The sequence below is a fragment of the Miscanthus floridulus genome, chromosome 19 (assembly GCF_019320115.1).
Source record: "Miscanthus floridulus cultivar M001 chromosome 19, ASM1932011v1, whole genome shotgun sequence".
Taxonomy (NCBI): Eukaryota; Viridiplantae; Streptophyta; class Magnoliopsida; order Poales; family Poaceae; genus Miscanthus; species Miscanthus floridulus.
In genome coordinates this window covers 114,892,174-114,904,463 of record NC_089598.1, presented here as the reverse complement: position 1 = coordinate 114,904,463, position 12,290 = coordinate 114,892,174, and the positions used below count along the sequence as shown (strand labels likewise).

General features: G+C 42.9%; 1 protein-coding gene, 1 long non-coding RNA gene and 1 pseudogene across 2 annotated transcripts; all 3 read left to right on the top strand.

Moving 5' to 3' along the window:
* The first annotated feature begins 529 nt into the window (after positions 1–529).
* Positions 530–3,525, top strand: LOC136527089 (protein FAR1-RELATED SEQUENCE 5-like). The gene is made up of 2 exons (XM_066519707.1): positions 530–674; positions 1,105–3,525. The coding sequence occupies exon 2, from the start codon at positions 1,167–1,169 to the stop codon at positions 3,183–3,185; it is 2,019 nt and encodes a 672-aa protein (XP_066375804.1). The 5' UTR covers positions 530–674; positions 1,105–1,166; the 3' UTR covers positions 3,186–3,525.
* A 224-nt stretch (positions 3,526–3,749) lies between these two features.
* Positions 3,750–7,885, top strand: LOC136527090 (uncharacterized; annotated as a pseudogene).
* A 2,465-nt stretch (positions 7,886–10,350) lies between these two features.
* LOC136527088 (uncharacterized) lies at positions 10,351–11,644 on the top strand. Its single transcript, XR_010776673.1, has 3 exons — positions 10,351–10,578; positions 10,662–10,977; positions 11,062–11,644. It is a non-coding gene; the product is annotated as an uncharacterized lncRNA (long non-coding RNA).
* Positions 11,645–12,290: the final 646 nt, after the last annotated feature.

Sequence of the window (12,290 nt, the reverse complement as noted above, 5' to 3'; positions counted from 1 at the left end):
CTCGAGACATAAAAAGTCAAAGCTTGCATGATTGTATTTCTTACGATAAAACTTTTAAAAAAGATTCAGTTTCATTTGCAATGTTCCGATAAATATTATTATGGTTCACTAGTTTAAAATCAATGTTCACTAAACATCAAGAAGAACAAAAACTAAAAAAGAAGGGAAAAAAGAAAACTGCTAAGACTGTCTTCAATAGCTGTGACTCAAAATACAAGACTCATTCATCATCTGGATACTGCTACAGACAAATGGTTCAATACCTATTTTTGATCTTCTTCAACAACAAGACCCAAAAGACAACCTTTTCTGTAAATGGGTCTTCAGAAAAGATAATACTCAGATTTAGGTTATGCCTCTCTTGATACTCAAAATGAATTTTTTATATAAATACTTTGGAGGTTATAGATACTGTTTTGAACGTCCATTTTAAGTTTGGGTTTCACGATGGCTAGACAGTATTCGGATAAGGAGCGGTCCATGTCCAGGAGGTCAGGACTCAGGACTCAGCATCCAGGAGACTCGGACTGCTAGAGTGCTGCTGCGTTCGCTCCCCCCTCGGCCACTCTCCTCGCGTGCTCCTTCTCTGTCCCGGCGACGACTCCGCCCTACGCCACAGGTTCCGAGGTCTGCGTGAGCCCCTTCTCCTGCAACGAGCACTCACCAGTCACCAGGTATGCCCGCCCCTTCTTTTCCCTTCCTGCTGTGCGAAACCGAGCACCCAAATCCTAACCTAAGCTGTTTTTTCTTTTTGATACTAACCTAAGCTGTTTTGGCTATTTGTAATCGGATCTAATCTAATTGCAACTGTATACATTATTATTATGCCTCTTAATTTCGATTCTTTTGCAAAAGAATTACAGGATGTCCACCCATGTCCTTCACTGGGTCCGCCCCTGGATATAAATAGCATAGTTAAATTTAAGTCAAAACACTTTGCTTTAGGATTCATTTTCTTCTACTGAAGTTCAGGTCATCAGGTGTCAAATTTGTGCCACATTCATGACATTTCGTCATCTTCTCTAGTTATCTTCGTATCAAGTGGTGTTACTCTAAATCTTAAGTTGAAATATGTAGTCATTGTTTGCTCCTTTATTATTGCAGTGATTTATTGTGCATGAGGACTGCATCTACCCATGAAATTTGAGGCTTTGAAAAACTGCTGAATGGAGTATTCTTCAAGTGAAGACGAGGAATTGGTTGGAGATTTTATCGATGCCGAGGATAATACAGGCACTGAGAATATTGACCAAGGAACTGGTGTGATGGCTTCCCAGATCCATGGTGATGATCCCTGCACGGGATCAATGCCACCTGTTATTGGAAATGAGCTGCTGATGGCAGCTGATGTTGTGGGCAAAAATGATGAACCACGTATGGGCATGGAGTTCGAGTCTGATGCCGCTGCTCGGGCATTCTACAATGCATACGCTTTACGCTTTGGGTTTTGGATTCGTGTTGCCCGATCCCGTAGTGAGCGCAGAAAGGGCGTCGAGGTGCTCGTCATGAAGCGTTTTGTGTGCTTGAAAGAGGGACATCACAAGAAGAAGCCAGTTGAGCCTAGCAATAAGAAAAAGAGGAAACGACTCTCTATACGGGATGGGTGCCCAGCGATGATGGAAGTGGTGCGTAGGGGCCCAGATATGTGGGTTATCACGAAGTTGGTGCTGGAGCACACCCATGTTATTGTTAGTGCAGACCGGGCACGGGAGGTCCAACTCCATCGCCTCTCTGGAAAGTTTCAGGAACATGAGAACCAATTGCAGGAGCTGCGAAGGAATGTGTTTGGAGATATGAATGCACAAGGGCTCTTTAACTACTTCAAGAAAATGCAATCAGAGAATTCTAGGTTTTTCTTTTCTACACAAGTTGACAGTAAAAACTGTGTGAGCAATGCAGTTTGGGTTGATGCAAGAGCTAGAATGGCATACACATACTTTGGGGATGCTGTTTACTTCGACACTACTTATAGTCAAAATGAGAACATGCTGCCCTTTGCAGCTTTCACAGGAGTTAATCACCATGGTGACACTGTTGTTTTCGGTTGTGCCTTAATTTTGGACAGGACAGAATCCTCATATGGCTGGATTTTTGAGACGTGGTTGACAGCAATGGATAATCGGTTGCCATTTTCCTTTACTACTGATGAAGGTAAGGGAATAGCAGCTGCTGTTGCAAAGATATTTCCTCAGTGTTTCCATCGTCTTTGCAGATGGCGCATCTTGTCTAGATGCAAGAAGAGACTGACTGATGTCTGCACAAGATTTCCTGGGTTACATGATGAGCTAAAGAGATGTGTCAATGGGTGTGATACTGTGGCTGTTTTTGACTTGTTCTGGGGCTCCATTCTTGACAAGTATGGCCTGAGAGACGATAATTGGCTGCAGTCACTGTATGAAATAAGGGACAAATGGGTTCCTGCATACCTAACCAGCTCCTTCTTCGCTGAGCTGTCCTTAACTCACAGAGTAGAAACAGTCAGTAGGTTTTATAGGAATAACTTCAGTTCAAGAGTTTCTCTGAATACTTTTATAAGTAGATTTGATCAATATATAGACGGTCTGTATGCAAGTGAAGCCCAGAAAGACATCACTTCTTTTTCTCCTGAACACTTTCTGAAAACCGACATGGTCTTAGAAAAACAAGCGAGGAGTATCTACACCAGAGCTGCCTTCGAAACATTCCAGTTCGAATTGGTTGAAGCAATGCAACATTATGCCGTCAAGGTTCAGGACGGATCATACATGAAATACTACGTCGAAAGAGGCGGTGATCCTCCTACCAGGCATACCGTTTTCTACAATGTTGCTGAGAAGAAGGCCTGGTGCGAGTGCTGCAGGTTTGCTTTCTCGGCGATACTGTGCAGGCATGTCCTTAGTGTGTTCCTCTTGGCTGGTGTCATCATTCTTCCAGAGCCTTGCATCACAAAGCGATGGACAAAGAAGGCTAAGACAGGGCCTGAACTGTTTGGGCTTAACGTTGGAAATGGAAGTGGCAGTGCAGATTCTGTGGCTTCAAGATATAATGATCTTGTTCGTGATGCGATGAGGTGTGCAGAGAAGGGAGCTGTATCAGCCGGCTCCTTCAGAGTTGCAAAGGAAGTGCTGTGCAAAGCCTTCATGGAAATCAGGGGTCTCGGAGAGAAACTGAACAAAGATGTTCTGCACTCTGCATCAAGCAGATAGCAGCGATTCGTTGTTTTAGAGGGCATTTGAGAGATTAACCTGGCTATCTTTAGCGGAAAGTTTGTTGAGCTAGCACGAGGAAGAACATCACGTGCTTGCGACAGTGACTTAGCGGCATGTCAGGTTGTCATGAAAATCCAGACTTGCTAGTGCATCCTTCGATCCTACCTGACTTTTTGTGGCAGCCGGGTAGTAGTAGTTTCTGGCTGCTCATGACAGCACAAAATCACAGTTCACAGCTGCTGGTATGCTGGAATGGCCAAGTTTGTCGGATGTTTCATTGTTGTACAATGTATCATCTTTTAAAAAAAAAATCTGACGGTGAGTTTGCTCTTGTACAATTTAGGCTTGTTTGCTGAATCGTTCCTCGTCTAAGGGGAATTTGTTCAGTTGTTCATGTGTTGCAAGCCTGCAAGGTGTGAGGAGTGTTGAACTTCACTCGTCCACTCCGGGCCTGTGGCTAGAAATTGGACAAGGCCCGCCAGTAATCTTCTGGCCCAGATTTTAACACGCGCGCAAACGAAACAAGGAAATTTCTAAAACAATATAGTACGACGCAAACGAATGGCAGCAATGGCCAGCACCACATCCCTCCGCTCCCGCCTGCTCGTCCTCCCACCGCCGCCGGCGCCCCCGACCGCCGTGTCCTTTCGTCTCCGCCCATGCGCTACCACGGTCTCCTCGTCCTCCCAGAGGAGGAGCTCCCGCCTCGCGGCACGGGCGGCGCCGCCCGGCGGCGCTGTGGCCCCTACGTCGGCCGCGTCGAAGGAGGATGAGCACGAGGAGATGGGCAACGGCGGGGACCTGTCTGCGTCTGATGCAGAGAGGTTGTGTGAGTTCCTGCGGGCCGACCTGCCGCACCTGTTCGACGACGTCGGCATCGACCGGTCCGCGTACGACGACCGCGTGCGGTTCCGCGACCCTATCACCCGCCACGACACCATCGACGGCTACCTCTTCAACATCCGCCTCCTCAAGCTGCTTTTCCGCCCCGACTTCTACCTCCACGCCGTCAAGTAGGTTCGGCGCGCTCGCCACTCGGGCGAGGACTCGCGCGTGCGCAGCGAAATTTCTTGTTGTGGCAGCTATTGACTGTGTGCTGAATTTGGTTCTAGACAGGGCCGTACGAGCTCACCACGAGGTGGACCATGGTGATGAAATTTATGCTCCTGCCCTGGAAGCCGGAGCTGGTCTTCACTGGCCTGTCGATCATGGGAGTCAACCTGCAGAATCTCAAGTTCAATAGCCATGTGGTTAGCACTCTTGCTTATCAGGCGAAAATTAGATTAGTGTGGTTCGCGTCGCGCAGGCATACATTGTGTTCATTTCCCCTATTTGGTGCCACATTGAGATGAAGCATATAAGAACATGCAAATGAGGACAATAGTACATGTAAAGAGCAATATCAGAGGTTTCTCTGACAAGTTTCCTGCCTGTTCTTGTGTACGCCATGCTGTATGCTTGTAGTTCGGTGGTACTTTGTCATACAGTCTTTTTCATCACAATCTGGTACTCACCCCGCCCCCCCCCCCCCCCCCCCCCCCCCCCCACACACACACACACACCCCACCCCAAATGATACAATGCTTGTTAGAGCATGTACAATGGGGGTGCTTAATGAAACTGTTGTTTTGTTTCTTTCCACCACCATACCATTAGCACCTGATGCTTTGAAGGTGGATAAAATTCTTAAGTTATCACCAATGCTTAGTGTGTGTTAACAATGTGGTTGAGCATAAGCTTATGTTTGCATTGTAGGAATTAACTTCTATACTGATGGTTAATGATATGGCTATAGTCCTGCACCGAGCACTTAGCTTCCATAACCCATACCTGACCAAGGCAAAAGCAAAACACCCAGTACCTTAGGCTTATTCTGAGATAAGGCACATAATTTTTTTTCTTTCTTTTTCTTCATATTGTTCATCATGAAGGATGAATCCAGGTAAACCTCAACCCTAGGATAACTTTACTTGCTCATCATGGCACCATTTTTAAGACCATACAGTAGGATCAAGGAGTTGTATCAAGAGGAGCAGCCACGCAACATAATTAGTTCCTTCCTTTCAGTTTATTATTTTCTTTTCTTTTGCTGCTTGCTCCATATCAGTGGTTTATTTTGGTCCTACTGTCATTTGCTATATGGGCTATGGTATTTTTTGCAGGCCAATCTCCTTCATTTAGATTGTAGTAATCAACAATAATGTAGTGTTTTTCATTAAATGGATCTTTGGGATTCGATACAAAATAACGAGTACTTCTCTTCTGAAGGATTATGGGATGTTATCAAGCAGGTAATCTGCAGTCAGCCTATTATTTTCTTTTCACATGTCAACAAGTATTTAGAGACTCTGGTTTTTGGCATTTTGTGCAGCTACGGATTTACAAGACCCCTGACATAGAAACACCAAATTACCTTATTCTAAAGAGGACTGCACATTACGAGGTATTAATGCATCATCAATACTGATTTACAATGTGATTTGTGCTTGATCTACAATTTTGTGTACTCAGAGTAATCTGATGCATCATCTATACTGATTTACTATGCGTTTGATCTACAATTTTCGTGTACATAGAGTAATATAATGCATCATCTATACTGATTTACAATGTACTTGATCTACAATTTTTTTATCTTTACTGATTTGACAATTTATTTTGTACTCAGCAATCTAAGCCTCAGGTTGTTGACATCTAATGGCCCATCATTTGGTGCTTATCAGTAACTGTTACATTATAAATATATATGTTTCAGATACCACTAATATATCATCTGCTATTTATTATTAATTCTAATCAAACATCTTTCGGTTCTTTGAATTATGAATAGTAATATTATTCTTATATTTTTCAAAACGTGGATTCCACATACCTGTTGACTAGCATATACTACACAAATATATAGAAAGCGTTGTCATGCCCTCATAATCCACTATACATATTATCTACATGTTTTGTTATTTATATTATACATATGATCTTCACTTGCAGAGTCATAATCATTAAAAATGCCTAATTATAAATTTTAGTTATTTGCAAATTTTTGCCAGAGGTAAAATTTATGAGCATAACTAATTTATTAGGTTAGGAGTTATGCGCCATTCTTAGTGGTTGAAGCAAAAGGTGATAAACTGACGGGATCATCGGGCTTCAACAATGTAACCGGGTGAGATATTCTATACATTACAGTGATCAGCAAACATGTCAAACATATTCTTGAAACTCGTGCCACAATACTGAATTTACTTATACATGTAGATATATATTTGGCAATAATGCTTCATCTGAAAAGATTCCGATGACTACACCTGTCTTCACTCAAGCTTCTGATGACACACTTTCAGATGTATCCATCCAGATTGTTCTGCCAATGAACAAAGACTTGGACAGGTATATCCAAGGATTCAGATCTGAACTCCAGAGTCCTACCATTTTTCTCTTCTTTTTTTCCTCTAAATTTTATGTTTTTAGGCTGTGACTTTATATAGGTGTGATAAGGTAATAAAGGCGATAATTGCAATAATTTGTATGGTTTTACTTCTGTGGTTAATGGTATTTTTTTGGTATCAGATTACCAGCTCCAAATACAGCAGTTACTTTGCGGAAGGTAGAAGGAGGCATTGCTGCAGTGAAAAAAATTCAGTGGACGACCGAAAGAAGCAATTGTGCTCCAGAAGGAGAAGGATCTACACTCCCAGTTACTTAACGATGGATTGAAGCCTCATCCAGGCTGTTTGCTTGCACGCTACAATGATCCCAGGACAAAGAGCTTCTTAATGGTATATCTCCTTGTATATCTTTCATTATGAAATTATTGATGAATTTCTCCCATAGCTTTAGAAAACTATGTGAATCCCCTAGCAAAACTAGATATTCATCATCTAGGATATTGAATGTAAAATTACCCCTGTCTGCCCAGGGTTGCAAAAAGCCACTTCGATCTTTTGACAATTGTATTCTCTATGTTTTCTTATTGAAATTCTGCTATTCCTTCTCCAAAGAGGAACGAGGTGCTCATACGGCTAATTGACTTCACTCTGGAGTTGTAATCGTCAATACTGGCAACAGATCGATGTAACATGCTGGGTTTTGAGCTTCCAGTGCGTTATTAGAAAGGTAAATCTGATATAGGACAACGATTAGACCTGCTATGTTGTATGGTGCAGAATGTTGGCCTACGAAAAGACGACATGTTCAACAGATAAGTGTCGCGGAAATGCGTATGTTGCGTTGGAATTGCGGTCATACAAGAAGGGATCGAGTTCGGAACGATGATATATGTGATAGATTAGGGGTAGCACAAATTGAAGAAAAGCTTGTCCAACACCGGTTGAGATGGTTTGGACATGTCCCAACAAAGACATCCAGAGGCACCGGTGCGTAGTGGAATCCTAAGCCAGGATACTAACGTGAAGAGAGGCAGAGGAAGACCGAAGTTGACTTGGGTAGAGGCAATAAAAGGAGACTTGAAAGGATGGAATATATCCAAAGACTTAGTCTTAGATAGGAGTGCTTGGAAAACAGCTATTCACGTGCCTGAACCTTGATTGCTTCTGTTGGGTTTCAACTCTAGCCTATCCCAACTTGTTTGGAACTTAAATGCTTTGTTGTATTATTATGTTACCTGTACAAAATTCATATAAAGCGACTTATCATTTTTGTTTGAAACAATATTAGAGCACTGTATCATTCTTGCTGCTACACTTTCAGTTTGTCTGAGCTGCATTTGGTTTTGGTTTCTCTGCAGGAGAAATTATGTAGATGGCAGATGTGCTTTATGTAAATGTAAATTCTGAAAGGTAATAAACTACATGCTAAAACGACAGGTCACATTGATTCGTTTATCGCCCAAAATATTGAATTGACAAAAGAAGGAAAACATTGAATGAAAATACATGAGAAGTGCTCTTTTACTTCTCATGCTTCTAGGATTGGATTGGCGTTCACATCCTGGGTCTGCTGATCTGTTTTGGTTTAACTTTGCTTGGATAATCCGACTCTCAACACTGAACTGAATAAGGACACCCTGACTATGAACATTCAGCTGAACTGACTGCTCAAGTCTAACTAGAATTTAGCGCTTGTCCACAGGTTTCGTGTGATAATAACTATAATCATGCATAGTGAGAGAGCATACACAATGGATAGGCCATTTAGTTATGAAATGCAGTTGCCTCCTTTAATTTGCGTAATCTGGCCAGATGAACAGACAGGCTGTCTATACATAATTATGACATGTAGTTGCCTCCTTTCAGTTGACTGGTCACCAAACGCATCATCCAAATCAGTTTTCAGCGCTATCTTAACTATGTCCTGGTCAGATAACCATTGTTGCGTTGCATTGTTTTCAAGCCCCACGGCCACGAGTGCATGCAATTTGCAAATCCAGTCTGTGTTCATAGATGCTGAAGGTTGGTGTGTCTGTATCCCTGTCAAGCTGTCCTGCCCCTGCACGCATGCAAGCCCGTTTTGCTGGTAGTAGGTGAGAACTACCGATGTCTCTAGAACTATTCATCACCTTTTCGTTTGCAATGTAGGTAACAGAAGAGGTTTAAGAAACCCTGCAAGGTAATGTAACACTTCAAATATTACACCCCAAAAGCTCATGTAGTGTAACCTATTTCAAGTCCTTCATGAAAAAAATTACAATAAAGAATTTTAAGATGTGACAATACGGTCAACAGAACTAAAATAAATTTGATCTGCTTGCATTGTTTAAAAAAAAGCCATTCTAGCAATTGGATAATCATCATCATCTCTGTTTATTTGCAATTTTTTTTTAAATAACAGGGTCCAAAAACCACTGGGAAGAAAATAGGCCGATTTTTTTTTACAATTTAGCCCTTTTTTGAAAGTTTCTCATAAATAGACCCCTGGCGGAAAGAATTTAGAAAATAGACCCTTAGCTCGGCGCCATTGATGCTGGCGCCAACGTCTCTGGCGCCGAGCTCCTGGGCACGGTGGATGACATGGCAGGGAGTTCGGCGCTAGTCACTCTGGCGCCGAGCTCGGCGCCAAGATCTACGGCGCCGAACTCAGCGCCGAGCTCCCTGCATTTAACCCCGGCCCAACCTTCCTGCCCGAGCGTTCTTCCTCTTCTTTCTCCTCCCTCTCGGATTTTTTCTCTCCCCACTTCACCCTATCTCATGAATCGGTATATTGGACCTTGAAAACCTTGATTTGATCCGTAGACCTTCGAGAGAAAGGTATCATTGCTCCCCTCCTAGTTTTTTTTACATCGATTCGGTATATATTAGTTGGATTTTTCAACCTAAGAATCGTCATCACTTAGGGTTTCATTGTATCCCTCAATATATATATATTATACAACCGTTGGATGATGCAAAGGCGTGGAAAAAGCTAGCAAACCTAGGCGCATGTAGTTATGTTATGGGTTGATTGTTGTGCATCAAATGAGAAACCCTAGGTTTAGGGTTTAATGTTAACTGCTTTCGTTTCTTAGAACAAAATTGGTTGTATTGTAGTTATGGTTCTCATTGACATTTATTTGTGATGTTTTGATTTATGTTTGTTAAATTACATCCGTTTTGTTAGATGCAAGAAATGTTCCGGGAGGAGTTTTGGCGAAAACGGGGTCGTCCTCGAGAATTATACCCCGACGCGTCTAGCAAAGATGCCCCCATCCCTCCTGACCTCCCTGTCCCTAACTGTGACTGTGGTTTCCCGGCCCATGTTTTTCAATCGAAACATCCGGACACAGCGGTACGTTGCTTCTACACATGCAGTCGTTTTAATGTAAGAAATTGTTTCCACTATCCTTTTTCTTTATTTGTGTAAGTATGCTACTAATATTTTGTTGGAATCTCGTTGTGTAGGACCATGAGAGGTGCTTTTTCTTTCAGTGGATCGACGGTGCAGACAAGTTTGATCCTAGGTACCTCCTTTTCGACGATTGGTTTAGATGGAGACATCCACGTGAGCACTTCAAGCGGTGGGTTCCACCCCCCTAACCCTCCACCAATGACGGCTAAGGAGAAGCACCTAGCCACAGTTAGACGACTCGAGGAACCTTCTCTGTGCGATTACGGAGATCGAGCTGTGATAAACCCTGAGAATACGTTGGAGTTTGTGTGTCCAAACAAGCATGAAGTAAGTGTAAAGTGTATGTATTCAAATCTTGATCTATATGTGTTCATGTACTAATGTCTCATTATTTAGGTGTTTTCAATGGCGAAGCGTCGTTTCAAGGAATGGTTGTATGGTCCTAAGAACCAATGGCCGGAAGAACCGCAAAGGGTTAAGGAAAAGAAGAAAGAAAGGGTAATCTACAAAGCACCTCCTGTCATGTGCGAATGTGGTGTTAAATCCAACTATGGCCTAGTCCATTCGGAGCTTGGAATATGTCATTATTACGGCCATATGTGATGAGGTTCGTTATTTTTGTGGTAAACATGGAATCGTATTTTGTTTCTTTTGCTAAGACATATATGATATAATATTTATTTTGAACAGAGCACTAGAAAATGCAGGTGTGAATGTTATGATGGCCAAGCTAAGTTCTTGGATGAACTAAAGAAGAGGCAACTAATTACACGAAAGAGGGGATATGGACCTGACTACGTCAACCTATTCGTTAAACATCACAAAGAAAAGATGCATGAGTTTGCTAGACAGCGCAGTATTTGCAACTCGATCGATGTTGGGCTTAACAAATGAGGATTGGAGAGGCGGATGATGTTAGAGGAGGAGAGGGCAAAGAATGAGGCAAGGGAGGAGACAAGAGTACAGATGCAGGTCTTGAACGAGCATGTTGCTACATTATGTGCCAGTGAGTGCTTGAAAGCCTTTTTTGTTGCCTGATTTTAAATGTAATATAATCGCGTTGCTAACTGATTATATTTTATACATGAAGGGATTGGTTGCAGCGAGGAACATGCCGCAGAGGTGGCTCGTGCAAGGTATGAGGAGAAGAAGTTAGATGAGCATAGATCGCGATCTGGTCGCACCGTTCAATCACTGATTGTGTTGTCTGATGAGGAGGACAAGGATGAGGACGACACTGGCAGACTGAGTGAGCTCATTGCTCTAGCAGAGGTAGGCATGCAGACGCAAGAGGCTGAGGACGACACTGGCAGACTGAGCGAGCTCATCGCTCTAGCAGAGATGGGCATGTAGGCAAAGGAGGCTGAGGACGACACTGGCAGACTGAGCGAGCTCATCGCTCTAGCAGAGGCGGGCTTATAGGCAGAGGAGGATGATGACGCGTTCTTCACTTAGGCCGCAGTGGCCGCAGATGAAGCGGAGGCCTCTTACTACAGGCGATAGGCAGGTCAGAGCAATGCAGGTGATCCTAGCCACAGCAATAGGGTTGTGGTAGAGGACTGGTACTCGGATGATGAGTTGCTTACTCAGTACGTTTTAGACTGAGGATTTGAAAATGCATTTGCCCCTATGTCTACTGTCGGCACGTACTTCTAGTATTAATATGTTGTGTAATGTGGCATGGTATTGAACTTTTCATTATATGGTTGTTTTCATTATTTATGGTCTTAATATTCCACTTAATGATACGGATGTATTGAAATGTGAACACTTGCTGCAAAAAACCTAACGACGTACGACATTATATAAATCAACACACGAAACACATGAAATAGCATGTGACTACATGTACCGAACCTGGGTATAGGGTTTCCTTCGACTAAACCTAACATGCCTTAGGTAATTAAACCAAACAACAAACACATAGATATGGTATGTGAAAAAGATAAAGTCATCCTAGTAGTGTGGCCACATAGCAAATTATGTTGCACCTTCTCCATAGTAGCCTCCCGTTGTTGTTGGTGGTGGTGGCGGGGGTGACGGGGGAGGCCCCTTGTTGTTGTGGTTAGGGCAGGTGCAATATGGATCATTACAGAGTGCCTCCTGTGAATCGGCACCATTGTTGTTGTCGTCCTGTTCGTCGTCCTTGTAACCGCTGCTAACTTCCCTTTCTAAATCGAAGATATGGTCCTGTAGGTAGTAGATGTACTCCGCATGTGGATAAATAGGTCGAGGATCGACCCACCTACTGAACCCACAGTTTCTTCGACCAAGGAAGACTACAATAAGTATGTCGTGTAAGTTATATACAAGAGAAAC